Consider the following 23,082-nt stretch of genomic DNA (forward strand, 5'->3'; position numbering starts at 1 on the left):
AAAAAAAAAAAAAAAAAAAAAAAAAAAAGTTACAGAATCTATTAATTCCTTTTTCCTCTCTTTTCTTTTCTTTTTTTTTTTTCTTTCTTCTTTTATTTTACTGCAAAATTCTACTGCAGCATGTGCCTGAAATCACCGCCGTTAGGACGGTGGATCAAATACTCATCACAACCGTTGGATCTGCCGAATATCGAACCTTGACTTAAAAACTGCTCTTGCTGTTGAACCTCCTTCTGCCGTCGCAGTTCCATCACTTTCCGGTGAGAATTTGAGTGCTTCGTCGACACAAATGTCGGGCTCGCAGCGGGTCGGTATTCAGGTACGAGTCGCCCCGACTTGTACCGAACCCCGCAAGCGTTACACAGCGTTTTCGGCCCAGTTGGCCCAGTCCGCCACTGCGGCGTCTTCTCCGCCGCGCAATGCAGGCATTTCCTCCCAGACGGCGACGTCGTTTCCGACTTCACTGGTCCCCCGGCCTGGAGAAGGCGCGTGGACCAGTCGCAAGGAGAACCGCGTGACCGCTTGCTTCGAGCCTTTCCGGGGAGAGCTTCGTGTTCGAAAAATGAAGTCGTTTTTGCACTTCCATAACCAAACGCCGTGGTGCCGGAGGACGACGGCGTTTCTGGATGCGCCGCCGTACCGGTGAGGAACGGAATAGGTGGAAAATCCTTTTCAATCTCCTCTGTCGAAAATGAATCCTCAACGAAATTGGAAAGCCATTCGAGTTCCGCCAAATCGTCCCGCTAAAGGGGGAAAAAAAACAAAAAACAAAATTATAATCACAAATTTCTCTTCTAACTTAAAACAATCAAACTAACGAGTAACAAATTCAACTCCAACCAAAATATTGAAATACCGGAATACAGAGTTCGGTGGAGAATTGAGCTTCACCGAAGCTCGCAGAGCCAAAATTCCCCAACGCCTGATTATCGCCGCTAGAAATTGATGAATTGCAGCTCTCAATCGCAGTGACCGTGGACGAATCACTGCAATTTCTGGCGACGTTATCAAAGAATCCGCTAGTCATTGCCACATCGTCATTGGAGAAGTCGAGTAGATATTCATCGACGGCAAAATGGTCAGTAGTGGAATGGTGCTTCTCGGGCGAAAATTGAGAGGCTCCAGCGGCGTAGAAGCCACCAAGGAGATACTCCGGCACCTCCATTGATGCAGAGCAGAGTTGGAGAGAAGAGCAATTAGAGTTGCAGGAGAGAGGAGTGGAATGAGGGGTTTATGAGAAGGCGGAGGAGGGGCGTAAGTGCAAATATGAAAAGTTGGGGGCATCTTTTATGCATGCAGATAAATATGAATTTAATAAAGGGCATGTGACATGAAGGTTCTGTAAAGTTATTATTAACTTAATTTGTATTATTTTTGGTTTTGGGGTATCTAATTCTAGGCCACGGGCACTACTACTTACTTACTTATCCTCTGCCTTGTGTTTCATTTTCTGATTTTTCTGATTTTTCTGATTTTCATTTTAATATATAAATATAATTTAAAATTAAGGGTTTAACAAATTAAATCATAGTTTAAAAAGAAAAAAAGGAGGAACCAAGAATAATGTAATTTGATAAATGGAATAATTAAGAAGGGGTATTAAAATTGAAATAAATAAACCGTAAAGAATCAACCCCGCAGATTATGTCGAACTCACTTATAACTCCAATAATGTCCAAATTTTTACGGACGATTCCTGTGCACCTAATAATTTTATTTTATTGGGATAAGTGATATTTAATATTTTTAATATTTCTGATTCTAATTTAAATTAATATAATTATATTATTGCTTGGGTGTTGCCCAATCATCACCATCTTTAACCTCTAATTATATTCCTAAACCCACGTTTAAGCACGATGCTTACAGCTCGACTTTCTAAAATTTAACGCCTTCTATTGGTTTAAAGATTAAGGATAATGCTAAATTAGTATGTAATTTTGTAACTTCTGTAAATATATTAGAGTAAATCAAAATTTCAATTTAACCCAATTTTACTTACCAACTCACTTATACTCGATCATTGTTTTTATTTTATTCTTAATTTTTTAAATTTCATATTATGTCCCAAATGTGATGGATACGTATAACAAGAGAAAAAAGGTTATAAAACCGGACAATTTATAACGACATGTGCAACGATCTCTCTTTTCAACACAACGTATAAAATCTCGCTTATAGATTGTGCAGCTTTATTTTTGTTAAAATGTCCATTTTAGATTCTTATTAATTTTTAAGATGTTTCTCTTGGTAAACCGGCCAAATTCAAAATATTAGATCAACGGTTTTAGTTTAAATTTATATAAAGAAAAATATTGAGATGGCATGTTGGTAAGTCTGACACAATTAAAAAAAAAAATGACATTACCTTTGAATATAAGATAAACGTGAGAAAGATAACCAACCCAAAGTTATGAAGACTCTATACATATCCTTAAAGTAGGGACCAAGCTTGTAAGAATGGTATTGAGATTATTTTAAATTTTAAACCACGGTATAACATTATATATAAAATATTTCTTAACAACTATGTTCAAGTCGGCTAAAGAAAAAAATATATAAAAAAAGAGTAGAATTATAAAATAATAATAATAATAAAAAAAAAAGTATATGTACTAGAAGACCTATTTAAAAAAACGAGCGACCTATAATATTAATTAATAACTATGATAAAAAAAAATGGTTAAAGCTAGTTTAGGAAATAAATGTATAGTTAAATTAAGTTTGATTAGATTAAAATGAAAAATGTATTTAGATTAGACTTTTTAAAATTGTGGACTTTATGAAGGGGGGAAGTAGTAGGGTTTGAGAAGCACGTGACAAAGGTGGGAATGTGTCAGGGATCATGTGACACTTACAGGTTCGGTTTCTTTTTTATAAAAAAATTAATAACATATATAATTAAATATAAATAAAATTGCATTTTGTTTGGGTCATTGTCAACTTTGAAGGGGGTGGTTTCACAAAGAGCTCAGGAATCTATAGTAGGGGCCAATTTGGAATTAACTTTCTTGGATGCTCCCTCACACGTGCATTGTCTATGTCATGCAAGGCACGTGCAGAATCCATCCCATCCACCCCATTTCCAAAGCACCTTCTTCTTTATTTTCCTCCGAACTATAATCATATAAATCCTCTCTTTTTCAAAAATTAAAATACTCCAAAAGTGGAGATTTAAACCTATTAAATATTATTATGGTTTATAAAAATTAACTTCAAAATAATTAAGATATATATATATATTGGGGGTGAATTTATGATCCACCGCTCCCTTTGGTTGAGGTGGGGGGGAATTATGCGAAGTATACTGAAAATGTGTGAATGCTGGTTCCATGATGGAGCTTCCAAAGCTTCACCGTATTGTCACAACCACCTGAGCAAAGGTTGTGAAGGGGATGGAGTAATGCGGAGCAGACAAGGGCACCTGGTGCAGTAGATGGAGCCCATGAAACAGACCTGACTCCTACTGGGTGAGCTTCATCATCCATACTAGAGGTGTCCCAACCACCGTCAGCTTCTTGCAGTGAATACAGAGATATTGGCATCAGATGAGCCACATGCCAACACAACACACCCACTTCGTGAGGGGCCCTACCAATTGAGTCTACACAGGACTTATGAACATCCAATGTATGGGCTCTGTCACCTCTCATTTTGATTGCCTTCCTTCCATCTTAACATCCAAATTTTAGTATTACGTGATAATGAAGCCCAGCCCATAGCACCCATTCACCCCTACCTCAAGGCCCTTTTATTCCACCTATATACCTATGGGCCTCCATGACTCCTCCACATGAGTCCTCCAAAATAATGTTTGCTTCTTCTCCTCTAGATCTCACTGCTGTTCTCTTCGATCATAATTGATGTATTATATTTGTATGTATATATATATATTTTATAAAAGAAGGGCCAAATTAAAATTTGGCTAGTTGCGACAAAAAAAAAAGAAAAAGAAAAAAGAAAAGATATTTATTTTAAGTGAGAAACGCATTAACATATTATATAATATATATTTTTAAATTTAATATTCAATGAACCCTTTTATATACCCTTCCAATTCTGGATCAAAACCAAATCCCTGCTCCTTTTCCTCTCTAAAAATCTCATTTCTTTTCTTACAGAATTGTTCAAAAAAATGGATCAAAATGTACAAGTGATTTCGAAGAAAATTTTGAATATGGTCCGTATAGCTTATTACATGCTGAGGAAAGGAATTTGTAAGAGCAAGCTTATGGCCGACCTCACAAATCTCATGTCCAAACGCCGCAAAATCACCGGCAAAGCCATCGCGAATCTCATGTTCCACCACCAAGATGGTGCCGCCTCTGCCTTCTCCCTCGCCCCTTTTCGCCGTAACCACCACCCCGATGGCACCGCCAGTCACTACGAATTTAGCTGCCGCAACAGCCCTGCTTTTCCCAGCTTCCATTACTTTAACAAACGCCGTCGTTTCTTCACGTGTACTCAGACACCCAACACGCTGGACGATGACGTGGCCGCGATGAATGCTTTCAAGACTGTTTTGGAAGTTCTGAACAATGACATGGCGTCCCCTGCGCTACCCGAGTTTGGGCGAAGCCCGATGGTGGTGAGGCAGCTGAGAGTTACTGACTCGCCGTGTCCGGTTGCGGGAGCTGCCGTGGAGGACAGCCACGTGGATAAAGCGGCGGAGGAATTTATAAACCGGTTTTATAAGAAGCTTCGGTTACAGAAGATGGGGGAGTAAAAGGGAAGTTTTGAAGATGAAAATTAAGGGTGCTAAGTTTTGTCTAATCTTTGTGTTCATTAAATTGTCGTGGTTGGTGCCTGCATTTTCTGTACGTATTGTGCTTTGTGCATCCACTTTTTTTTTTCTTTTTAAATACTTATAACAACAACAATAATAATTCAAAGGAATTCTAGAAACTCCAAACTTTTTAAGACGAAGAAAAAAAAAAAACTATTAAGAATGAGAAGCGGAAGAGGAATTATCCTCTATTCAGTTCTGATCTCTGTTACTTTTCTTATGTTATTTCTTTCTCCTGTTCTACTACCATGTTAAGAATGAGAAATTGAATTGATATTGAAAAATAGATACTCTGATACCATGTCGAGAATGAAAAGTTGAGTTACTATGTTAAGAATGAGAAACATAAGTGGGACTTTCAATCCAACTAGTCCCGCGTATGTTTTTCATCATTAACAAAATTTTAGTTCTGCCGACGCTGGCTGAAGCAACCATTATCGTCGATAGATACCATAATCCAAACTCGAATAAACAACAAAATTGAAGCTTCTCCATAGCTACTATCAATTCTCCAAATTCAACTTCCGCGGTATATTAAAGTGAATCCATGCCACCACCTTGAAAAATATGGGTTCGGTAAGATTCCACCTCGGTTATGAAAGTGAACAAAACATTGTTATGTGAAAATTTTTGTAGCAGACACATTTTAAGGAAAAGTACAAAAGAGAGAATATCTTCTAGCTCATCATATGTGTTTTAAACACAACAGGGTGAGTTTGGGTTGTTATAGTTTGTTTGTTTAAACATATTTTAATGTTGAAGGATGAGGAAGATTTTGGATGTATGAAGTTATTGGGATGAATTTGTGTGTTTGATTATAATAATGGAATATAATGAAAGCATAGATTACACGTTGTATTATTGATAGGTATGGTTGAAGCTAAAGACAAAGGTGTGAACTTTAGGGCCTAAATTAAAGTGGAGTTAATAATGCCTCATTTTGCATGTAATTTAAGGGAAGGTGGGAACGGGCAAAAGCCATAGACCACCCAGCTCCCATAAAAGCCCAAAAAGTTTAGGCAAAATATTAGGTGGGCGCAAGAAATTAGGGCAAATTTGTGTGTGACAAATATTTTCCCATTTTTTTTTTTTAATTTTAAGTTGAGTTGGGTATATGTTTGTTGGTTCATAATCATTTTTCATAATGGGAAATTGTTGAAAATTATATGCAACAAGAAAATGAGAAAAAGAAACTAAAAAGGGGTTTGAAGTAAAGGGGTTTTAAAGCAATTGATATTAACTGGCAGCTACTTTAGGAAGCAGCGGGGAAGAAGGCAAAAAAGAAAGAACCTTTTATTATTATTTTTTTATTTTATTTTCCTTTTAAGAAAAAGGAGAAAATGGCCTAATAAATTTCCCACTCTCAAACACTCAAAAACAAAACTCATTTTATATAGTTTTTCTAGTAAATGAATTAATATATTTAAAGTTGTTGCTTTTCATTATTTATTAATGCCCAGTAGTGCTTTGTCTTTTGTTTTTTTTTATATTAATATTTAAAACCACAAACAAATCATTGGTGTTCAACATTGGACTCAAACCTTGTGCATCCACACATGTTATTGTATACAATGCTCTACCAATCCATATATTATTGCATGCTCTACCAATCCATTTTAATATTAACAACTAGAATAAACTTTATGTAATTAACTTTCTGGGTTTACCCAACTCTTAGGGTAAGATTTATCCAACTCTTATGATAAGATAAATTCATAAGATAAATTAAGAACCCCTGTAACTAGTTGAATTAAACTATACTCAAGTTGATTTATGTTGATATAAAGATTTGAATGATGGATAATACATTAGATCTTGTAATCTTTTCTATTGATTTGGATAATGGATGACCTAGATTGGTATCAACAAATCTAGCCAACAATATTTGTGTCAATCAATGATACCGAAAGCAAATCATGTATGACAAAAAGTACAAAGAATACATAAAAAATGAAACTTCGAAAACAATAATAACAATAGTTTCCTTTGATTGTACCATTCAAGAATGAAGTGTTATATTAATAACTCAGCTTATGAGTGTCAATCTAAGAACTCAGCATAAAGTATAACCACAGGCATATACATGAAAGAACAAGCTGCATTATTACCATAACCACTACAATAATAAGTTTTTTTCTTTTTTTCTTTTTCTTTCCTTTTTTGGGCAAAATGAAACTCTACAGATTGGAACACAACCAGTCCAGGAATTACCACAGTATAAACAGCTGATTATGTAAAAGCAACTCTCATTCTTCTTCAACGTCCATTTTCTCTTTTTCCTACTTCTATCTACGCATTTTTCACAAGTGTGTACCGTGTTGTGGTTCGTCGACAGTGCCTACGTTATGGAGCCATCAATCTCTAATGGCACAGAACTGTGGCTTTCATTCATCACCTCACCAACGTCGCCAACAATCCTAAACTCAGACTACCCGCTTTGGATCCCGAGCAGCTGCAATATGCTCCTACAAAATACATCGTAATGCTCTATCAGTATCAGACTGCAGGGCATACAGCTACTAAAATCAACAAAGAGTTGGAAGAAATGAAACTTACTGAGATAAAATCAAAAGCTCTGGTATCTTCTTTCTTTGAACTATTCATCACGGAACTAGATGGCTGTGTTGCAAGGTTTGGCTGGAATATGTCTGGAAGGGGTGAAGAATATCCTCCATTACCCGCACTTCCACCACTTGATTGGAGATGAGGGTTCCCAAACTGTTGGTAATTGGACATGGCTGATACTAAATTTTGTTGAGCAAAGAAGTTTCCTGTGGGAGCATAACCCATTGGCCGAGATGAAAAGGCTGGATTGAACATCATGCCGGACGGAAGATATGTCATTCCAGGGAAGAAGGCAGCATTCATATTTGTCCCAACCATTGGTGAACTGTATATGCCATTTACAGAAGAATCTTTAGTCTGATACTGATGGTTTGGCTGACCGGAAACAGAATATAAAGATTCAGACAGTGAATCCTTGGAATCTCCTATATCATTACTCTTCAAGCCATCTTCATGGATGGACAAACCACTCATTAAGTCATTAACATCTTTCCTTGTGTGTTCTTGTACTGCAGCTTCAGAACTTGATCCAAGAACATCAAAAACTCCATGTTCATTTTTCTGTTCCGAGGCAGGCCTTTTATTTTCATTACTAACCTGACTATTATCGACGTTCATCCCAGAAAAAAGATCATCTGGATTTTCTCCATTATCAGTTGTCTGAAAAGAGACATCTGAAAATGGGTCATCATCATTCTTTAGTTCACTGGTGCTTGCGACGGTGTTTACGCCATCTCCAAATAAGACATCTACTAATGGAGTTTTCGACAGGTTTTCAGCCTCTAAAACACCTGCATCACTTGTGTCTATTAAGTCTGGCATCTGAATAGTGGAACTGGGGTTGTTTGGCCGGGACTTTTCAGAATCATTCATGGAGGGGACTCCTTTTCCTCCATCTAAAAGTGGCATAACCTGCCCAAAGAGTCGAGGGGCTAAATTATATCATTTCGGGATAAGAACCCGAAGTTGAGAATGCATTACTTTTTGATCCATCACATGTTTTTCAAGCTTACAATATGCTACATAAAAAATCTAAATAATGAATTTATTCAGCAATTTCATCAACTATCGTTTGCAGGTAGACCGATGATTTACCTTGCTAGCTTTTTCCCTAAGAGATGCTTGGGGAGATTCAGAACATCCAATCACTGCATCTTGATTTTCACTGAAATACGATGCCACAATTGAAAAATGATCGTCATCATTTTTCCTAACGATCGACTCAAGGATGCAGAGAGCTTTGAAACGAACCTGAAGAATGAAATTCTCATCAAAATAGGTTGAGTGACATTGATACAAAATCAACCGTCATTATTCAATCCTAAACAGAAAGCCATGTGATGGAAAAGAATATTAACAGCAAGAACATGCCTGCCATGATGGGGATTTAAGCTTTGATTCAAGAGCACTACTCAGCGCCATTGCATCTAACTTTGCAGCTTCCACAAGAAATGCTTGAATGGCATCTCGAGTTGGTTGTATGCGCACACCACCTGCTGTTGCAATGGTCTCCAGTAACCTCTCTTCTCGAGTTTTTCTCTCCGAAGACCCAGAACTCAGGTTCCCATTAGTAGCTTCCACCTTATTTGCCCAAGAATCCGGGTTCCATGGTCCACTAATCATACTCTTTGATGTCCCGAGAGTCTCACGGCCATATTCAACTGGTTCATATCTATTGTCATACTCCATTTCAGTAGTCAACGACCTCTGAAGATTGGGACCCCTGTGGCCACTAGTGCCATTCTTTCTCGATGAATGACCTTGTGCAAGATTACTTAATCCTTGCTTGATTGATGCACTTCCTAAACCAACTACCTCGCTAAGAAATGATTTTTTATCTTCTGCTGGTGGTTCATAATTTGAGTTCCCAAAACCTTGAATTCGACTGTTAAGATTCTCAGATGGGGCAGGCCTGTTGTCCTCTTCAGCAAAGATCGCAGAAATGGCGTCCTGAGCAGTATCCCTCACAGCTTTATTAAGTGCATCACCTTTAAGGGGGTCTGGTTGTCCCTTGTAATGAAGTAACTGGCGGACAGCCACAGAGTGTCTCTGCATTTCCCTTCTGAATTCCACACCAGATTTCCCAATTCCATACTTAATCAACCTGAGAGCCTGTAGTGAAATCAAGGCATAAATCCAAAATTTTAAAAAACAAGAACCATATATAATAGAAATCATTTAACTGAAAAAACTCGTGTTCTTGTGTTCTTGTGTTCATTCTTCCATCAACATTTGAACAGTATCAAATTTAAAAACCAAAGAAGAATCAGAGAACAAAAGTCCTAATTGCAGGGATCAAAAATACTACTCGCTCATAACATATCTACCAATTAAGTTGAAAATTAACACGAGAGAAATCAGAACAAGCAAAAAGAAAAAATTATAGACACCTTCTGTTTGACAATCGGGCTCTTATGTTCAAGCCTCTTCAAGATAAATTCCGAAAATTCCTTGACAATACTGACATGCGAAGATCTCAACACTTCAGAAATCTCTTCCAATTTGTACACCGGCGTGACCTTATCCTCATCCGAAGTCGCCGCATCGATCATACGCGACCTCCAGTACGACTCTACAGCTCTCCGACTCGAATCCATATTGACCAATGAAAATCACCAACTCAAAAACAATCGCTTCAGACCCGATCCACCCTAAATCAATCCCACCCCTGATCCAAATCCCAGAAAGCAAAGAAATGCAGAAAACCCTTTGGCTTAGTCGATGTTTTCCTTGTTCTCCAAGCAGTCTCACCGCGCAAACCAACTCAGATTCGTCTGGAATTGAAACTTTTGCAGCTCCCAATTCAGGCGATCTTTGTCCGGAGATCGTCAAGGGGTAGACGTGAAACGTAATTGGGTATCGGAATTGAGGTCCTAGCAATCTGAAGAGGGAAAAAAATGGCGGAAAATTGGAGGAATTTTGGTTTCACCCGGTCCGCAAAGGTGACGACCACATGTCGGCCCACAGCTGAAATTCACGTTTACAATGCCACCTGCGAATTGCGATGAATTCCTTGCTTTGCCTTCTTCTAGATTTTTCCTTCTGAAATAATAAAAGTCTAATTTTTCCCTCTTTTATTTTCCCTCTCTTTTAGTCCTTCGATGCAAATATATTATATATATATATATATACAAACAAGTGTAAAATTAAATTTTTAATCTCTTAAAGAGCTAAAATTTAGTTTATATGGTTTTAAGTAATGGGTTAAATTACCAATTTAATTCACTCCATTGTCAAGAAAAAAAAAAAAAAAGTAAAATAAAAAGTAAAAAAATTAATTTACCCCTGTTGTTCAGTTGCTCAAAAAAGGGAAGGAGATGAAGCCATGGCAAGCCCAAGATTCCAAGCGCCAAGCAAACTCTTCGTTAAGAACTCGACCATAGCAACGCCAGCATGAGCTTCGACACTATGAGAGTTCAATCCTCAACCCCTCAAAGCCCCACTTCCAATCGGAGGCTCGAGCGTGCCTTCTCTTCTCGCAGAGCCCCTCATCACAGCGGCGATTTTGATGACGACGATGACCATGATGTTTCCAAGACGAAGAAGAACAGATTTTCCTTATTCACTCACCGCCTTTCCATTTACTTCACTCGAATCGGACCCATTTGGGCCTGCCTTGCGCTCGTTGGTTTAATCCTTCTCATGATTTCGTCCTTGATATTCTTTCACTCCCGCAGATTTGTTTGCGTTTCGTCTTACGATCCTGTTTCCCGCTCTGGGTTCTTTGGCATGGATGGGCTCGATTCCGATTTCGGTTCTCTTGGTGTGCCCTGGTGTAAGTTTTCTTGCTTATCACTTTTGGATCTGATCCATTGTAGTTCTCTGGAAATGTTGAGTTTTAGATCCGTGTTCCGGGTTTATGGCGGTCTGTATATAATGCAAAAAATGGAGAAGAACTATCGTTAATTTGTTTTGGGTATGATGAATTGGTTACATCGAAAACGGGGCGTTGTTTATAGAATTGAATCTGTGTTATCGTAGTTTGAATTTGTTTCGTATCATCCGAGCTTTTCCTAATTTGGAACATTAAATATTTTCTTTACTCAATCTTGGACTGTCTATTGTGGCCTCGGCATTGATCCGTTCCTCGAGTAATGGCTAGGCTATTGTTGAGCAACCTTTAATTTCAAGTTATGTGATAAAAGTGAAGAGTCAAGGCAATATTTAATAATGTTAGAATTGTTGGTTTACGATTAAGATGCCTTATTAATGAACTACTATTCTCATTGACTTCACAGTCCTGGGTTCTAGTTCTAGTCTGATTAAATGTTATGAAATTCCTAAAATTTTTGCTTGTTTGAATCCTTATAATCCCATCCTTGGCAAAAGGCAGATCGAAACATGGAAAGACAGTTGAATGGACTGCAAAAGATTTACTAAAGGGCTTGGAAGAGTTTGTACCAATTTATGAGACTCGACCAATAAAGAACAACCTGTTTGGTATGGGCTTTGATCATAGCTTTGGCCTTTGGTTCATTGCTCGTTGGCTAAAACCAGATTTGATGATTGAAAGTGGCGCATTCAAGGGACATTCAACTTGGGTGTTGCGGCAAGCAATGCCAGACACACCGATTATTTCACTCTCACCCCGTCACCCCGAAAAATACTTGAAGAAGGGACCTGCTTACGTTGATGCTAACTGCACATATTTTGCTGGAAAGGACTTCGTAGATTTTGGAAGTGTTTCCTGGAATAGTGTGATGAAGCAACATGGAATTGATGATCTTAGCCGTGTTCTTGTATTTTTCGACGACCATCAGAATGAATTAAAGAGGTATCCTTGAGTTTCATTGCAATCAATTATTTTTGTTCACCGTCTATTTATGCACACTCTATTATGCTGAAAATTTGTCTTGTAATTTGAGGGCAGAATAAGTCAGGCTCTGAAAGTTGGCTTTCAACACCTTGTTTTTGAGGATAACTACGATACTGGCACAGGAGATCACTATTCTTTAAGGCAGATGTGCGATCAGTTCTATATTAGAGGTGCCTGCTCTTCCACTTGTATCTCGTTCCACTTTGCTTTGTTTTTTATACTCTATATGAATGTTCCCACCATCTATTTGGCTAATCAGATAATGGTTGTCTCATAAAGTGCCTTCCTTAGTACAAAGAAACTGTAACCTAATGAGAAATTTAGAACTGATTTATGTGATCCTCATAATATGTAACAGCCCCGCTGCCCCCGCCGCTAGCAGATATTGTCCTCTTTGGGCTTTTCCTTTTGGACTTCCCTCAAGGTTTTAAAACACGTCTCTTCCCCTCAAGGTCTTTTGAACTTTCCCTTATGGGCTTTTTCTTTTGGGTTTTCCCACAAGGTTTTAAAACGCGTCTCTTCCCCACACCCTTATAAGGAATGTTTCGTTCTCCTCTCCGACTGATGTGAGATCTCACGTAATATTTCTAGGGCATAATAAAATCAAAATTATATTCCAGCGCTACTTCCAATGATTTGAAAGTGATTCTGCGAGTCTGTGACAATTTAAGTTGAAGTTAATTTTAATGCTGGTATATTTCTGATTTAGGAGGTGGGCACAGTTGCTTCAAGGACAGCGATGAAGCCAGAATCAGAGCAAAAAGGAAGTTGTTCTGGGAAAAGGCAGTGGATGTAGAAGAACTTTGTGGACCGTATGAGGCTTGGTGGGGTGTCCGAGGCTACATGCGTGATGATTTTAACCACAGCAATAGGGCCATCTCCCACGCAGAGCACCTCCAGAACAGCAGGTACTTGGAGTCGATTCTTGATGTGTATTGGGAGCTCCCTCCAGTTGCTGGCCCTTCTTTAACACATCAGACTAGGTACGATCCCGCTCGTGTTTCGATCCCTATTGTGGAAGATGGCAGGTACGGTTTGTTCCAGCGACTTGGTTTAACTCGACTTGAGACTTGTGTATTTAATGGATACACACAAATGGTCTATATTCAGATATCTAAACAATAGTTGTTAGGCATTTTACTCTACCTGTCAATAGCTTGTAGTCCTTTTTCCTATACCACACTGTTATTCAAAATTTGAGTCAATTAAGGGACAAATGCTTTGTGTTCAAACATATTCCTAGTGGTTTTGTTGGTGGCAGTTTTATATATTGGCCACACTCAGATCCCTTGCTTGTCTTATCTCGCACTGTTGTAGCATATCGGACCTCAAATTGAGTTTAGCAAACTGTTTACCCCTTCGTAGCATATCGGATCTCCTGTTACCACGTCAAATTGTTGGTCTCGTGAACATATAATTTGACCCATAAATTTTAACAAGTTTGGACCTTTGGATACATTTAATAAATTTATAGTTTATACTTTGCTCAACTAAATAATTGTTAATGAATTTAACTCAAGTATATTCAATTATTAATACCGTCCTGAAACAATTAATGAATTTTAAATGAATACCAAACTCATTTTTTAATGGTTAAAAGTGAATATAATTTAACAGAAATCAAATATACTCTTAATTTAATTTGATTTAATTGAGAGGTTAAAGGTGGCGTCATATTTATCCCAATTTGCCACATTTATTTTATTTTGAGGAAAAAATAATTGGACCGTGTTTGGAGAAGAGGATCCAATTTCTGCTGCCCGTGAGAAAAAGGGCACACAGACCCAAGCGGAGCCGATTGATGAGGTAGCGGTTGCTCCGCGTTTGGCGTTCTGTACGAGAACTGAGCGTCGCTCTTTACCAATCACTCCTCTTCGTCTCCACTTACTCTCCCGCCATTAACAGCGCCACGGACCTCTCCCTTCTTCGCTTCGCGCTGCAACTCATCCATTTGTCATGGTCATAGAATCCTCAGCTGCAGCTCCCGCCAGCTCCTCCTCTTCGTCTTCGCCTTCCACCAGCACCTCCCATCTTTCTCCACCTCCTGAAGATGCATGGACTCTTGCTCATCAGCGGCTACTTCCTCGCTGGAAATCTCTTTCCCAGTCTCACTTGGTACCTTCATCCCTCTCTCTTTGTCTCGCACCCAGCCTAATTTTGTCTGCTTATTTGTTCCCTTTTTTATTTGTTCATAGTTGCCTTTTGATTCTGTGGCGTACGTCTTTTTGTCCGTTCGTTTCTATGTATATACTAGAGTTTGTTTCTAATTAATAGCTTTACCGAAGATCATTTCTGACACATGGTTGGGAAAGATTGCATTCGTGTTAATTCGGCTTCACTTTCTGTTTGTTTCGTTGTCCAAGCCATGCGAGAGTTAAATTTTCTTCTACTTGCACCTTGAACAGTACATGTATTGTAATTTGATATTGGTTGATACATGTGTACTAATTTATGATACTGGAGTCTTTTTTTTTTCTTTTCCTTTTCTTTTCTATCTATTCTGCAGTCGCCAATTCCAATTTCGATATCGAAAGTTAATCAAGTGGATGCGGCGCGGCTAGATATTGAAATGTCAGCCATGTTGAAAGAGCAGTTGGTTAAGGTCTTCGCTTTGATGAAGGTATATGTTGCTTGTTATTCGGGCATTGAGATGTAGATACTTGGCTAGTAAAGTTATTTAGGCGTCATAAAGTATTTTCTTCTACTTTGATGGATTAGCCAGGAATGTTGTTTCAATATGAAGCAGAGCTTGATGCTTTTCTGGCGTTCCTTATTTGGCGCTTTTCAATTTGGGTAGACAAGCCCACACCAGGAATTGCTCTGATGAATCTGCGGTATAGAGATGAGCGTGCAATGGAAATTCCAGGAAAAGGTGAAATGATCTAAACATCTCCCTGCCATGCTCTACTTGTTTAACTGATTGTTACGGTCAGTACGGTGTAGGAATGTAATTGAATTTATCCAAACTAACATGTAAAATAAATAATTATAAATTGAGTACGAAGTTGAGAATTAAAACTGTAGCAACCATGGAACTGCTGTTGTCAAATCTTCATAGCAATGTGTGGCAGTCACTTACTAATTCCTTTATTGAAAACTATAATCAATTTTTTCTGGCTCTGGACTTCTTCTGCAATACAGTCAGAACTGGATTGGAAGGACCTGGCCTCACAGTTGCTCAAAAGATTTGGTATTGCGTGGCCACTGTGGGTGGTCAATACATTTGGACTCGGTTACAATCATTTTCTGCTTTTCGTAGATGGGGAGATTCAGAGCAGGTACTGGTTTTCAGAAACTCACCACCCCTACCATGTGGACTACCTTCTTGTTATGTTGGTATGGTTGTTGAATAAAATAGGTATTCATATGTCCCTGTATTTTTTTTTCAGAGGTCCTTGGCGAGGCGAGCATGGCTTTTGATTCAGCGCATTGAAGGAATATACAAAGCTGCTGCATTTGGCAACTTGCTCATATTTCTTTACACAGGAAGGTAGGTTTTCTGCATCTGATAAGCCGGATTAGACTATCGATATCAAGATTTCAAATTTTCACATACCTTGATGAATATTTTTGTGAATAATTTTTTTTATATAAATTATTTAAATTAATAATTAAGTTTTCCCCCCTTTTTCTTAACTTTTAAACTAAGTCATAGATCTTGTTATCAATGTTTTAAAAGGCTTAAGGCGGGCCTTGGGGCATGAGGTGGTATGAGGCATAAGCCTTATTTTAAATTTAAAAAATGTACATAAAACATAAAGCATTATATGCTCCTAACGATATAATATTTCTTAATGTACCGGACATACTAAATGTTCAATAACTAATGCATAATAGTAGTAAGAACTACAAACCAATTAGACATTTGGGAAATAAAAAGTCTTCTTCAAAAGAAAATAATGAATAATAGTAGTAAGTAGCTAGTTAGAACCATTAAGAAAGAGAACTTTAGGCGGGAAAACAAATCAGAACATAAAAATAACTGCTAATTAAAAGAAGAAAACAGAAAAAAATTGAAATGATAATTATTTAACTAATATTAAGAAAGAAAACAAAGAAGACAATCGAATGGGAAAGAAAATAATAATCAAGATTCAAATATAGAGAAAAAAAAAAAGCAAAATAGAACGGAAAGAAAAATAATAATCGAAACTCAAAAGAAAAGAAAAGAAAAGAAAGTCGAACAAACAAAGAACAAAATGAAAACGGAAGTAGTAAGAAAAAAATATTAAACTCGCTATGCAAGTGAACAAATAAAACAAAAACAAGAACAACAAGATGAAGAAGAATGAAACTCGCTTTTGTTGTGTTGTGTTTTCGTCAAATAGTGATTCCTTGCAGTTTTTTTTCTTTGCGTAATGTTCACTTCAAATAACACTTGCACAAAAAGGAAAAGCTTTCAAGTATTTTGTTTCCCAAGTACAGTTCTTTATGTTTTCTTCAATATTCTCGCTACCATAAATTAGTATGAAGACATCACCAACTTCAATTAAATGCACCGTTGGATGATGCATTGCATGGGCACTTGGCCCACCAACCAATATCAAAGGCTTACGCCTTGTAGCCTTTGAGACTTACGCCTCTCTCAACAGAGGCGCGCAAGCCTCATATTACACTCTCAAGGCGTAAGCCTTAAAGCATGAATCTGCCGCATCACCTTGAGGCGCGCCTCAAGATTTATGCCGTGACCGATTTTTAAAACGTGGCCTGTTATTAGTTTTTATATTTATATTGTGATTGTATATAAAAGATATTAGAGATATCGATTAATCTTCAATATTTATGTTGAACTCTCCAATTTACGGAAATATCATCATATTAATGGTTGACGGATATTTTCATCCTTGCTGATAAGTTAACTTTTCAGTGAACTGTTATACTTTGAGCGGCTTGAAGTGATTATTTGTTAAATATTAGTGCTAAAAGGGCATTTTCGAAAGAATCTGCCCAAGTAAAAAGCATACTTACCTGTGTCAAATGGCATCTCTTCAACTATTATGTTTCAGTTTGCAGTGGAAAAAGGAAATTATTTTTCCATCAATAATGTAGAAGTTTATTCAGTAGAAACAAAAGAATGGATGCTTCATTTTTATTTATCATTTAAAAATTAATATTTAATGCATCTGCTAATCTGTAGGGAGCGGTAAGTTATTTTGTCATCAGTCTGAATTGGTATTTTGCAGATACATCTGACTGCACCACTTTTCACTCTATTGCTGAATCTTGTGCATTGTTGGTTGTCACATATGCTTTTCACTCAGTTGTGTTGGTTAAATTGTTGTAAGTTTTTGTAGTGGAACTCAAATAAAAATTGGTGGCTTGTCGACTATCATAAGTAGTTTACTTTCTGCCCAACTCAGCATCGTATTTTTTGTGTGGTGCAGGTATAGAAATCTTGTCGAGAGAGTTCTCAGAGCCAGGCTTGTTTATGGGAGTCCTAATATGAACAGGGCTGTCAGCTTTGAGTATATGAATCGCCAGTTAGTGTGGAATGAATTCTCGGTAATTTTCTGTCCTTTATAGTTAGTTGCAGAAGTATTGGAACTCTTATTTTGGCTTAGAACTTATTCACTTATTGCTTCATTTCAACAAAATATAGTCTCCGAACGTACTATTGTTCTTAACCATATGATGATTAGCTCACCCTCTTCCCTTTCCTCCTGAAGTAGAAATCTATCTCAGGTCGAGCATGGTATATATTCTCAGATTGTGTGCTGTTTTAAGTTTAGCGTGGAAAAACTGTGTGTTTGACGAAAAGTTATCATCTAGATAGAATTCAAATCAACTACAAGTTTCAAGTAGTTCATATAGGATATTCATTTGGTTTACAGTGGTTAAGATCGTCTACTATACTCATGCGTGCATGAATAATATGGGAAGGGTTTCAATTTTCTTTTGCCCAATGCTTCATCACAATTTTATTATCCATAGTAGGGAACATTTGCCCTCGAGAATTTATTTTTCTGTGCTAATGGCAGGAAATGTTGCTGTTGCTTCTTCCTCTTCTAAATTCTTCCTCTGTTAGAAACTTTCTTCGTCCATTTTCCAAGGAGAAGTCCTCAAGCTCAGCCGAGGATGACAGTGCTTGTCCAATTTGCCTGGCAAGTCCAACGATTCCATTTCTGGCTTTGCCTTGTCAACACAGGTCAGGCCTTTTTATCACATCACTCTATCTTTTAAACCAAAAAACTACTATTTGTTATATAAAAAAGGCAGAAACTCAACGATAGAATTAGGATGCATTTGTTCGAAAGACAGACAAAACAAGGAGGAGACGTGACGATAGAATTATTTCTTTAATGAATATAGCTTGGACGTGCATATTACAGATTTCGTTCAAAAACAAAAAAAATTGACTATGGTAATAAAATAAACGTTGTAAATCTAACAACGTCGATTGATGTAATTAGTTCTAAATGTTAAAACTTCGCAAAGTGAAAGTATATACGCTAACCAAATAAACAAATTTTAAATAATTCAATGTTTAACGTAAAGTTTTGTAATGAAAATTCCAGAGAGATTTATGTCCATACGATCATATATTTAAAATAGAAACATAAGAAACAAGTCTATTTCGCATTCATCATCTTTCACCAATGTTTTTGAGTTGTTTCGACAGTCCAGGCTTTTTATGTTCACAATTAGACATTGAAAAGAACAACAGAATATTTGATTCAAGATTTAAGATTCTGATTTAACTGTCGGTTACTGTCGACCAACGCTCGTAGACAAAGATGGCTGCATTTCATGTCTATATAATTGTTTACATTGAATCTCACAGGTTCAACTGGGGTGAGATGGAGATAAGTATTACTAACGTCCATTGGTTTTTTTTTTTTCTGACAGATACTGTTACTATTGCCTCCGAACACGATGCATGGCAGCTCAATCATTTAGATGTTCAAGATGCAGCGAGCCTGTGGTGGCCATGCAGCGGTATGTCGAAGGCACTAGTGCAAATCCCAAACGGTAATCCCTGGGCAGAGGGAGCAAATACAATTTATAGTGATTATAATAAGAAAAAGGAAAATTGCTTCAATGTTGCAATTAATTTTTTTTTGTTGCTTGAAGCATAAATGCTTACAGAAAATCAAATTCCCTGGAAAAGCATATGTTGTATTGTGTAGTAGCCGTAGGGGGGCTCATTCTTTTTAACTTTCCTGGTACATTTGTAGTATAGGTACTCGCTGATTATCTTGTGATTAATTCCCTGCAGTTACAAGAGGAAACATTATGCTGTCTTTCTTTCTTTTTCCTTTTTTTCTTATAAAGGCACAAAGAGAGGTAGGAGAGTATTTCAACCCAAGATAGAAATTTATATATTTTCAGTTCCTGGTTCGACCATGGTTCAATTAGTTTAGTCATGTATCCTCAACTAAGAGGTTAGATGTTCGGAGCCTCCTCAAAACATGTTCTTGAACTTGAAATCTTGTGCCATCCTTAGTTGATAATAAATCTTGTCTTGTTTGCTTGGTATAAAATCAATCTTGCCTGTGTAAACTTTATAATGATAAACTTTTGTGCAAGTTTAATTCTAGTTTTGTTGTTCGCTATAATTATTTTAACCTGTTTCATTGATCCTCTTCTCTAGTTCTGTGTCTATAGTCTGTGTAACAGGGCAATTGGACCACTTTAGACGGTGTAGATTGAAAATCAACACTTTCTGACTTCTTTGGTCTTTCCATCTCCACAGAGATGGATAAATTTTGGAACGAGTCTAATCATCAACAACTTTAGAATATTGGATTGATGATGTTTGAAATATTGGTGACAGTGGTTGCACTTTCAAAACATGTAATAATGGTAGTTTTGCACTTTCCACGCTTGTTTATTTTTTCCTCAGGACTAGGTGGTCACTTTCCCACGGAAGAGTAGTCTATTTTTGTCTGCTGTCTTGTGTTAATTTCTTTATTTCCTTGATACCTTGATATTATTTAGTGCTAATTACATAAATTAATAGGCGGGACGGAGGAGTATTACATAGTTCAGTAGATGTGATATTAATATTAAATAGATTTTTCTCTACTAAATAAAGAGGAATATGATAATTTTTTATACAAATGGTTTAAAATAAACTTAAAAATTAAATACATGTAGATTTTTCAATCTCAAGTTTGGTAGAACCATGAACTAAACATCCTCATTACCAATTATGGATATAATTTTATTTATTTATTTATTATTATTATTATTATTTAGGCGCGGAAGGGAGCGGGTATATTGGTTTTTTCTAACGGCCCTCTTTTGATTTCGACTAAAAGTCATATAGATTGGTCATTTGGCTATTTTTCTACAATAATAAAAAATCAAAATTGTCAAAATACTTTATTTTCTAAAAAATAAATCTTATTTGTAAAATGAACAGAGCTACCACTTTTGGTATAAAAGGAAAAGAAAAAAGTTCTTTTGCACGCCAATCTATGACGATTTCAATCATTAAGAAGTAGAAAAAAAAATAACACATCATTTATTTGAATTAATTACCTTTTTAATATAATAGTAAATGTTTAGTGGACTTAATCAATGACATTCATCACATATTTCGAGAGTTTATGATTTTTTTATTCCCTAATATCTGCATCAATTGTTTTCTTTCCCAATTTTTAAACCTACTAATAAAAAAAACCCAACTCATACCAAAATATATATATATAAAAAAAAAAGACCAAAATTGACGTCATGTACGATCAAATAATAAAATACTTGTCAGCCGATCATTTTTAAAATAGGATCTTTTAGTTTTAAAAAAGAAGGTAGAATTTGTATTAACCTATAAAACTTCACCACACAATTAATAATATAACTTACATAATAATAATAAAAAAAATCTTTACATATATATATAATAAAATAAATATTCAATTATAATTTCATCCAATATTCATACTGCTCTTTTAATTTAAAATTTTGAAGAGACAAATTCATAAGTTGAAAGCCAAGCGTGACGTCATTTATTACATCATTTACATAAATTAATTGGTAAATTATTCAAAAGATTAAATAAATATTAAAAATATAGGGATGACATTCATCAATCTCAAGGACATTCCCATGGCCTTCCATTTCTCCTCCTCCATTATTTTATGAATCCACTTAGATCTTGCACCACACACATATTATATTATATTCTAAATTAATGTGTGATTATTACAGAAATATATAATAAGTAGTACATAAACTATATGCCTATGTACCAAACCCTAACATATAGTGACTTTTCTTTTTCTTGCTGAAAATAATAATGAGTAACATGATTTGCACTGTTAGTGGGTATTCCAACTTCGAATCATTTTTTCCATTTCAGACGTCATTATTAACCCTCACTAGTAGATATTCTCACACTCTTATAAAAAATATTTCGTTTTCCTCGTGAAATTAAAAAAATTTGTATTTTTTATAATTAAAAAAGAAAACAAGTAAAACATATATTTAATCAATATACTAAATCTAAAACCCTAAATCCAAAAAAATCCCCAAAATCTTGAAATTTTGTCATTTTGGGTCCTAAAAAAACTCATGAAGTTTAATGAACTGAAAAAAACAGGCCACCAGCTTTTTGAGGCTATAGCTTTATACAAAAGCAAAGGCAAAATGTATGGAAATTTCAGAAGAGAATAGGATTATTATAAATTAGCAGAGGCAGTTCTTGTTTGGGAGTATCTACAAGGAAATAAATACATCACAAAGTGTTTGATATAATAAAGCAACTCACAAAGTAAAGTTGTTCCCTTTTCTTTTCTTTTCTTTTCTTTTCTTTTCTTTTCTTTCCAAGTATTGTTTTTGTTTCAGGTGGGTTTGATTCTCTTTCAAAGCATAAACTCAAGAAAAAGCTGATATTGTGAAGAGGGAATTTTTGTTTGAAAGCAAATGATGGGTGGAAACCCTAGTAATTGGTGGAACATGTTTCCACCTAATTCTCTTCCTCCTCCTCCTCCTCCTCCTCCTCCTCAGTTTGTTGTTGGATCTTCTTCGCTTCCTTTCACTTCCATGGCTGATCATCCCAATCAAGAGCATCCCAATTCACAGTCATGGAGCCAACTACTTTTGTAAATCCAAATTCCCTCTACTTCTTCTCTATTTAATATTCTTTTGATTGAATCTTCTTCACTTTGTGTTTGTTTTCAGAGGTGGATTGCAAGAAGGGGATGGAGATGGGTTGGTTTTGAATAGTAATTATAATCATTTTCAACCAAAGAAGTTGGATAATTTGGAGGGGAGAATTTTGATTCCGTTTCCAAGATTTGGAGTGGGGGATGATGATGGTGATGATGATCATGTTTTGAAGCAACAAACTTGTTCTCAAAGTGGTAAGAGCTTATCATTTTTATGGAATGAAAAGGAATCATGTTCATCATCATCAATATCAATGAAAGGCTCTCAAACAAGACCACCACCAACTACTTCTTCTTCTCCTAAATCTTCTGTCAATAGTAATGCCATCTTGGAATTCTCTTTCAACAAACTTGATTCCAACAATCAATTCCCAGATCACACTTATTCATCTGAGGTACAAAAATAACATATTTTCTTCCTTTTTCTTTTGCTCCTTTTCCTTTTAGCTCAATTGGGTTGCCTTTTTTTCTTAAAAAAAAAAAAACATTTTTTTTGTTCCATGATCAAGTGTGTTAGCACAGCTGCCACTGGTGGAGTGTGCAAGAAGCCTAGGGTTCAGCCCGTCTCCGGCCAGCCTCCGATAAAGGTACCCTAATTTAAGTTTTGTTTTTCTTGAAATTAGTATTAAAATTCAGTTGTTGTCTGTGATGTGAAGAATCAGGTGAGAAAGGAGAAGGTAGGGGACAGAATCACAGCTCTCCACCAGCTGGTTTCTCCATTTGGAAAGGTAATTAATTAATTAGTTAAAAGAAAGGGCATAGGTTTAAAGATGATGGGAGGGGGGGGGGGGGGGGGGGGGCGT

The 23,082-nt window shown here is 36.5% G+C and overlaps 6 protein-coding genes across 8 annotated transcripts in view; 4 read left to right on the forward strand and 2 right to left on the reverse strand.

Moving 5' to 3' along the window:
• Positions 1 to 87: 87 nt before the first annotated feature.
• LOC111452553 (GATA transcription factor 4-like) lies at positions 88 to 1,245 on the reverse strand. Its single transcript, XM_023093330.1, has 2 exons — positions 857 to 1,245; positions 88 to 743 (listed from the first exon to the last, which is right to left on the reverse strand). The coding sequence occupies exons 1-2, from the start codon at positions 1,163 to 1,165 to the stop codon at positions 111 to 113; spliced, it is 942 nt and encodes a 313-aa protein (XP_022949098.1). The 5' UTR covers positions 1,166 to 1,245; the 3' UTR covers positions 88 to 110.
• A 2,845-nt stretch (positions 1,246 to 4,090) lies between these two features.
• On the forward strand, positions 4,091 to 4,955 carry LOC111452647. Its single transcript, XM_023093465.1, has one exon. It carries the CDS (start codon positions 4,136 to 4,138, stop codon positions 4,724 to 4,726), a length of 591 nt encoding a protein of 196 aa, XP_022949233.1. The 5' UTR covers positions 4,091 to 4,135; the 3' UTR covers positions 4,727 to 4,955.
• A 1,821-nt stretch (positions 4,956 to 6,776) lies between these two features.
• Positions 6,777 to 10,422, reverse strand: LOC111452495 (VHS domain-containing protein At3g16270-like). Its single transcript, XM_023093262.1, has 5 exons — positions 9,742 to 10,422; positions 8,723 to 9,463; positions 8,447 to 8,602; positions 7,343 to 8,263; positions 6,777 to 7,251 (listed from the first exon to the last, which is right to left on the reverse strand). Exons 1-5 carry the CDS (start codon positions 9,946 to 9,948, stop codon positions 7,210 to 7,212), a joined length of 2,067 nt encoding a protein of 688 aa, XP_022949030.1. The 5' UTR covers positions 9,949 to 10,422; the 3' UTR covers positions 6,777 to 7,209.
• Positions 10,423 to 10,617: 195 nt separating this feature from the next.
• On the forward strand, positions 10,618 to 13,455 carry LOC111452845. The gene is made up of 4 exons (XM_023093749.1): positions 10,618 to 11,126; positions 11,681 to 12,125; positions 12,222 to 12,337; positions 12,877 to 13,455. The coding sequence occupies exons 1-4, from the start codon at positions 10,745 to 10,747 to the stop codon at positions 13,290 to 13,292; spliced, it is 1,359 nt and encodes a 452-aa protein (XP_022949517.1). The 5' UTR covers positions 10,618 to 10,744; the 3' UTR covers positions 13,293 to 13,455.
• Positions 13,456 to 13,907: 452 nt separating this feature from the next.
• LOC111452337 (peroxisome biogenesis protein 2-like) lies at positions 13,908 to 19,589 on the forward strand. Its single transcript, XM_023092997.1, has 8 exons — positions 13,908 to 14,282; positions 14,674 to 14,787; positions 14,886 to 15,039; positions 15,309 to 15,445; positions 15,557 to 15,657; positions 17,552 to 17,669; positions 18,146 to 18,312; positions 19,014 to 19,589. Exons 1-8 carry the CDS (start codon positions 14,124 to 14,126, stop codon positions 19,138 to 19,140), a joined length of 1,077 nt encoding a protein of 358 aa, XP_022948765.1. The 5' UTR covers positions 13,908 to 14,123; the 3' UTR covers positions 19,141 to 19,589.
• A 2,202-nt stretch (positions 19,590 to 21,791) lies between these two features.
• The window catches only part of LOC111452340 (transcription factor bHLH68-like), a 3,368-nt gene continuing 2,077 nt past the window's right edge, over positions 21,792 to 23,082 (forward strand). The window contains exons 1-5 of one of the 3 annotated variants that reach the window (XM_023092999.1): positions 21,792 to 21,882; positions 21,957 to 22,213; positions 22,293 to 22,674; positions 22,789 to 22,866; positions 22,936 to 23,007. In XM_023092999.1, coding sequence (XP_022948767.1) covers positions 22,035 to 22,213; positions 22,293 to 22,674; positions 22,789 to 22,866; positions 22,936 to 23,007 — 711 coding nt within the window. In that variant the 5' untranslated portion in view covers positions 21,792 to 21,882; positions 21,957 to 22,034. The other 2 variants (XM_023093000.1, XM_023092998.1) reach the window with 2 other exon arrangements.

The sequence above is a fragment of the Cucurbita moschata genome, unplaced genomic scaffold (genome assembly GCF_002738365.1).
Source record: "Cucurbita moschata cultivar Rifu unplaced genomic scaffold, Cmos_1.0 Cmo_Scf00014, whole genome shotgun sequence".
Taxonomy (NCBI): domain Eukaryota; kingdom Viridiplantae; phylum Streptophyta; class Magnoliopsida; order Cucurbitales; family Cucurbitaceae; genus Cucurbita; species Cucurbita moschata.

What these genes read in the sequence shown, in the direction of transcription:
- LOC111452647 (XM_023093465.1), top strand. Translation starts at nt 4,136, where the DNA reads ATGGATCAAAATGTACAAGTGATTTCGAAGAAAATTTTGAATATGGTC.
- LOC111452495 (XM_023093262.1), bottom strand. Translation starts at nt 9,948, where the DNA reads ATGGATTCGAGTCGGAGAGCTGTAGAGTCGTACTGGAGGTCGCGTATG. An exon ending in TTAAATCCCCATCATGGCAG is followed by an intron (nt 8,603 to 8,722) that starts GCATGTTCTTGC and finishes TTCATTCTTCAG; the next exon opens with GTTCGTTTCAAAGCTCTCTG. An exon ending in TTAGGGAAAAAGCTAGCAAG is followed by an intron (nt 8,264 to 8,446) that starts GTAAATCATCGG and finishes CTCTTTGGGCAG; the next exon opens with GTTATGCCACTTTTAGATGG.
- LOC111452553 (XM_023093330.1), bottom strand. Translation starts at nt 1,165, where the DNA reads ATGGAGGTGCCGGAGTATCTCCTTGGTGGCTTCTACGCCGCTGGAGCC. An exon ending in CCACCGAACTCTGTATTCCG is followed by an intron (nt 744 to 856) that starts GTATTTCAATAT and finishes TTCCCCCTTTAG; the next exon opens with CGGGACGATTTGGCGGAACT.
- LOC111452337 (XM_023092997.1), top strand. Translation starts at nt 14,124, where the DNA reads ATGGTCATAGAATCCTCAGCTGCAGCTCCCGCCAGCTCCTCCTCTTCG. An exon ending in TAGTGTGGAATGAATTCTCG is followed by an intron (nt 17,670 to 18,145) that starts GTAATTTTCTGT and finishes TGCTAATGGCAG; the next exon opens with GAAATGTTGCTGTTGCTTCT. An exon ending in GCTTTGCCTTGTCAACACAG is followed by an intron (nt 18,313 to 19,013) that starts GTCAGGCCTTTT and finishes TTTTTCTGACAG; the next exon opens with ATACTGTTACTATTGCCTCC.
- LOC111452845 (XM_023093749.1), top strand. Translation starts at nt 10,745, where the DNA reads ATGAGCTTCGACACTATGAGAGTTCAATCCTCAACCCCTCAAAGCCCC. An exon ending in TTCTCTTGGTGTGCCCTGGT is followed by an intron (nt 11,127 to 11,680) that starts GTAAGTTTTCTT and finishes CCTTGGCAAAAG; the next exon opens with GCAGATCGAAACATGGAAAG. An exon ending in CATCAGAATGAATTAAAGAG is followed by an intron (nt 12,126 to 12,221) that starts GTATCCTTGAGT and finishes ATTTGAGGGCAG; the next exon opens with AATAAGTCAGGCTCTGAAAG.